The sequence below is a fragment of the Lolium perenne genome, chromosome 5, assembly GCF_019359855.2.
Source record: "Lolium perenne isolate Kyuss_39 chromosome 5, Kyuss_2.0, whole genome shotgun sequence".
NCBI classification, from domain to species: domain Eukaryota; kingdom Viridiplantae; phylum Streptophyta; class Magnoliopsida; order Poales; family Poaceae; genus Lolium; species Lolium perenne.
This window is the reverse complement of record NC_067248.2, coordinates 61362099-61367772: the sequence shown is the minus strand read 5'-3', so window position 1 is coordinate 61367772 and position 5674 is coordinate 61362099. Positions and strand designations below refer to the sequence as shown.

Sequence of the window (5674 nt, the reverse complement as noted above, 5' to 3'; positions counted from 1 at the left end):
TGAGCAAATAACACAGTATTTTGATAAACAAGGATGTCTGTTTTGCATATAAAGTAAAACTGACTTACCTTGCCTGAGACCTTGTCCATCTCTCCCATAATGCGAGACAGCAGTGACGACTTTGCCGGACCCGACCGTTCCAACCACCGCTGGAAGCTCACCTCTATGTACCTCTATATTAATCTCCTTCAGCACTATCTCCAGCACCAGTGCTACCTCCACACTACAGGTAGTGCATACGAACTTGCCATCTCGATGACATCAGTGCAAAAGGAGATAACAAAGAATCATTTCAACAAACCATGGTAGGAGAATAACGCATATTATTTATTATTCAATTTATGCAACCCATAGTTTATGAACCATATGCACAGTTATGAATGACAATGGCGGTTAACATCCAGGAGTACCAATGCATGGTACTTGGTACCACTGTTAAACCAAACCCAAAGAAAAAGGAGTGAGAGAGATCAATGCAGACTCTGCTGACGAAGTAAGGATTCTTCCCTTACCATTATCCCTTGCAATCATCAACAACAAACTAACTAACAAATGAGTGAAATTTCCTGCATCTTTTGAAATCTTAATAAGGAGAATATCAAAAGAATTTGTTTATTGTAAAGGAAAAATACACATGCAGATGCAGACACACACCAGTGGGAAATTGGGTATTCCTCAAGTTTTCCATTGAAACATTGAACTGTGTGATGTACAAGATTATATCATGGATAAACAAAGAAAAAACTCAAACTATTTATTCAACTGGGTCGAAGCTAGAGTGGGCGGAGTCAGGGTCCAAGTGATCACTTGAATAGTTTGTCCATGACTTCCTTTACGAAGCACAATAACCTAGCAAACCACGCAACTGAAGACTCACTAAACCATTTTTCAAGCAGCACCTGAAGCCAAGTTCATATTTCTCAGATCAGGTGTAATCCAAATCGGAGCCGGAAAGTTGGAACAAAGCTGAGAAGATATGAGTTCTTCCTTGCTGTTATCATCCAAGTTGAGAATTCCCATGTCACGGTGATTATTCTTAAATCCCAATGTCCAGAACATATTATCGTCAGTAAAGTAGGCATGATTTGCCCTGAGAGACGGATATTGTTCAGCACTGAGACAAAGTGATTCATTATGCCCAAGAAACAAAACATGGTCACGCAAGCAATTGATTTCCTTAAGTTTACTTCCGGAAGCTTCAAGTTCATATATTCTGAATTTTGTAGTATTCCAAAACACAGATGCCCCAGGATCAGGTTCCAGATTAAAATCCTCAAAGATTCTCCAAATGAGCAGAAGATCACCCCATGGAGCTTGAACAATGTACAAATACTCACAGTAATCCTTCCTGGGTATGCTTATGACCATATTCATTGCGACCACAGGGCCACTAATATCGAAAGTGTGAAGTTCTCCCCTTTTAGACACAGCATATAACAGGCCATCCTTGTAAATGCAATCACAATAGAGATCATGAGGCGGCAGCCAGGTCCATTTATCATCCCCTAGCCTTGCAAAAGAGAGCTGGCGCATTGGGTTATGGATGAGCACCACAATGTAGCTTCCCGTGGATGTATCAGGGAACACAAACGCCTTATAGTGGAGTTCATCCCGCAGCTTGTCAAGAGCGAAGATCAACGGCGAGACATAGCGAGTAGTTGTTCCAGTGAGCCAAGACAATTCATACTTGTGGAGAACACCGTACTCATCAAAGATGGGCTTCACCTGCTCGAGGGTGATCACCGAAGGTAGAGCAATCTGTTCACATGTGATCGGATTGACAAGATGCATCTCAGATCTCTCATCAACAGTAACTAGCCAGCCATGAGAGGACCCGATCAAACACCTAGAGCGGAGAGGTGGCTCCGGAAGAGTTAACTTGTACGATCTCCTTTCAGTGAGGCTGTAGAGGCAAGCAGAGCTATCACCAGCAGATTCAGAAGTATGGAGGAGGCACGGCGATAGTTTATACTGCCCAAGGCTTCGTAAGCTGGTATATGCAGAGCGCCAAGAGCGGCAGACAGCACCGGCACGTACGAAGTCAGGGATTTCAAGGGTGGCAAAGATACCCATCAAGATGTCCTGAGGCAGCTCAGGCAACGTGCCCACAATAGTCTCCGTCAGTGGTGGATGAACATCTTTGCATAATTTCTTCAGTGAACTGGGAGTGAAGCCTAGCAGCTTTGGCAAGAGTCTGAAGACTAGGGAGCACAAATATGTTCGTTGTATAGCTAGACTCCCTAAGCTCATCATCGAGGCGACGCTACTTAGCTCCATGGGAGCAGGGTCTCCTCTCTCTGCAAAGATCTGGAACTTCGGCCAAACTGACAAACTTATTCAGTATAACTGAGGGAAGGCAGACTCCTGGCTAAATCTGCTCAGTAACTGTAAGTTGCAAAGACCTGGTGCTTGGACAAATTTCTTCAGATGAAAGGGAGGCTCCTGTCTGTGCTTATATAGATAACAAACCGAGTCCAGTAGGAGAATCAAATCCTGTGTCCACACGCCCACACTCCTAATACGAGTAGGAGAAGCAAATCCGATTCCAGTAGCGACACGGGTATCAAAGATCCGGAGCTTTAGTTACTTGCTGAAGGAATTTCTAGTCCCGCTCGGCTTCTTCTCCGAATTCTGCCGTGGCAAGCTAGGCTAAAGGAAGAGCACTGACCGGCGGCAGGCGGCAGGAGAGGATTAATCCTCTGGGTGGAGACGGGGAGCAGCCGGCGACGGAAACGGCGGGCTGCTGGGAGGAGCAAGCGGGCTACGCGCCGGCGGCGGCGGCGGTGGCAAACGGGAGGAGGCTTGGAGTTTTTTTCTGTTTTGCTTTTTTTTTAACTGAGAGGAGCGGTCTAGTGGAGCGACATTTTCTTCTTTTTTTTGCAAGGGTAGTGCTACGCGTCGGCCAACCGATCCTGCCTCCGGATCGATCGTACAACCGCGGCTCGTTTCACGTATAGTATTCTGAGGATTACCCTCAGGACATGTCGCTTTTATTGCAGCTGTAGTTGCGTCAGTGAGAACGCGCTCGTAGCGCGTTGGCTAGGCTCGGCAGTGGCCGGCCAGCCCGCCCGAGTTCGATCCCCTCTAGGGACGAATTTCGGGTGTCTCACCCCGCAGCACTGTTCATTAGAAACAGTGTTCGCGTAATAAATCTTCAGCGCCTCCCACGTATATTCATGCCACAACTGTCAAATCACAAAATATACGTGCTCCGTGTGTGTAGTTGTAGGTCTAGCTTGTGTACTAGGGGTGTGCATGTGTGTGGTGTGAGTTGGTACACGAGTTCAGATATTACAGCTGTACCACTGTTCGAGAGGCATAAAAAAAAAACAAAAAAAAACAAAAAAAAAAGCTGTAGTTGCGTCAGTTTGGTACAAAGTTGCATGTTGTCCTGATCGTGAGACGCAACTTGGTACAAAGTTGTATGTTGTCCTGATCGTGAGTGTGGAGAGGTTCGATGTAGAGAGGGATGCAACTCACAATGTATTGATTGGGTGCATATAGCGTTACATATATAGACCACGTCCTCGACTATACAAGGAAGGAGGCGGGTCCAATAATAAATACAAAGATATGTATCGCTATACATAACTACAGAAGATACACATCCGGATATACAAGGATATGTATCTCAACACACCCCCCCCCCCCCCCCCCCCGCCCGCAGTCGAAGCGTCGCCTGGTCGAACGCATAGACTGAACCGGAACTCCTCAAAAGATGCCGTAGGGAGACCCTTGGTCATAATATCCGCAAATTGTTGGGAGGTGGGCACATGAAATACTCGAATGTGTCCAAGGGCCACCTGTTCCCGAACAAAGTGGATGTCCAGCTCAATATGCTTGGTGCGGCGATGGTGGACCGGGTTGGCGGAGAGGTAGACGGCGGAGACGTTGTCGCAATAGACCACGGTGGCTTTGGCAACAGGACATGAGAGCTCAACGAGGAGTTGCCGCAGCCAGGAGACCTCGGCAACCGCATTAGCAACAGCCCGGTACTCCGCTTCGGCGCTGGAGCGAGAGACCGTGGGTTGTCGCTTAGACGACCAGGAGATGAGCGAAGGTCCGAAGTAGACGCAGTAGCCAGACGTGGAGCGACGCGTGTCGGGGCAGCCTGCCCAATCGGCGTCCGAGTAGGCGACGATGTCTGTGGCGGTTGAGGCGTGGAGGGAGAGGCCGAAGTCCATGGTGCCACGAATGTAGCGGAGGATCCGCTTGACCGCAGCCCAATGAGGATCCCGCGGAGCGTGCATGTGAAGGCACACCTGCTGGACAGCATACTGTAGCTCGGGGCGGGTCAAGGTGAGGTACTGCAGGGCACCGACGATGGAGCGATAAAATGACGCGTCCGTGGCCAACGGAGCATCCGTGGCGGAGAGCTTGGATTTCGTGTCGACAGGCGTGGCCACGGGTTTGCAATTAAGCATAAGCTCGTGGGCGTACTTGCGCTGATGAAGGAAGAAGCCGTCGGTGCGACGTACGATCTCAATGCCGAGGAAGTAGTGCAGGGGCCCCAAGTCCTTGAGGGCAAACTCAGCGCGAAGACGCTCGGTGATCTGTCGCAGGAGGTCCGTGGAGCTGGCCGTTAAGATGATGTCGTCGACGTAGAGCAGCAGGTACGCGGTGGTGGCGCCATTGTTGTACACAAACAGCGAGGCATCAGAGCGGGTGGAGCGGAAGCCGAGTTGGTGAAGAAACGCTGCGATGCGCTGGTACCAGGCGCGTGGGGCCTGCTTGAGCCCGTATAACGAGCGCGAGAGCAGGCACACATGGTCGGGGTGGGCGTTGTCGATGAAGCCTGTGGGCTGCTGGCAGAAGACCTGCTCCTCGAGATGGCCGTGAAGGAAGGCGTTGGAGACGTCCATCTGGTGCACGGGCCACGCACGGGAGACCGCGAGCTGAAGGACTGTGCGGATCGTCCCGGGCTTGACAACCAGGGCGAAGGTGTCGGTGAAGTCGACGCCGGCACGCTGGCGAAAGCCACGAACCACCCACCGCGCCTTGTGACGGTCGAGAGTACCGTCCGGATGGAACTTGTGCTTGAAGACCCACTTCCCGGTGATGATGTTGGCGTGAGGGGGTCGGGGAACAAGCGTCCATGTCTGGTTCCGCTGCAGGGCGTCGAACTCGTCCTGCATGGCCGCAAGCCACTGCGGGTCGCGGAGAGCAGCCCGGGCAGGGGCGATGGCGTGGATGGTGAAGGCGCGGAAGTCGACGCGGTGCAGACGTACTCATCCGAGGGGTACCGCGTGCTCGGGACGCGAATCCCTGCACGGGCGCGCGTGAGGGGCCCCGTGGTCGGCGGCGGAGGAGGCGGAGCCGGAGACGAGGCGTCGCCCAGCAAAGACGGCGCGGCGCCCGAGCTGAGGCTCGAGGGCGACGCAAGCGGCGTCGAGGCGGATGAACCCGGCGAAGGCGCGTCGCCCGCAAAGACGGCGCGGCGCCCGAGCTAAGGCTCGAGGGCGACGCAGGCGGCGTCGAGGCAGGCGTCGGCGCGGGTGTCGGCGTGGGGTCACCCGAGACATGGCTCGAGGGTGACCCAGAGGGTGGCGAGGCAGCGCCCGAGCCAGAGCTCAAGGGCGCGGCGGAGGACGACGAGGCAGTGCCCGAGTCCGAGCTCGAGGGCACTGTAGCCGGCGGACCTGCCGGGCAGGGGTCGACGCCGGGACCATCGAGG

The 5674-nt window shown here is 52.5% G+C and overlaps 2 protein-coding genes across 2 annotated transcripts; both read right to left on the bottom strand.

The window, feature by feature from the left end:
* Nucleotides 1-664: 664 nt before the first annotated feature.
* LOC127299314 (probable F-box protein At4g22165) lies at nt 665-2782 on the bottom strand. Its single transcript, XM_051329254.2, has one exon. The coding sequence runs from the start codon at nt 2275-2277 to the stop codon at nt 889-891; it is 1389 nt and encodes a 462-aa protein (XP_051185214.1). The 5' UTR covers nt 2278-2782; the 3' UTR covers nt 665-888.
* Nucleotides 2783-3284: 502 nt separating this feature from the next.
* On the bottom strand, nt 3285-4862 carry LOC139831495 (secreted RxLR effector protein 161-like). The gene is made up of 3 exons (XM_071820786.1): nt 4728-4862; nt 3861-4445; nt 3285-3305 (listed from the first exon to the last, which is right to left on the bottom strand). Exons 1-3 carry the CDS (start codon nt 4860-4862, stop codon nt 3285-3287), a joined length of 741 nt encoding a protein of 246 aa, XP_071676887.1.
* Nucleotides 4863-5674: the final 812 nt, after the last annotated feature.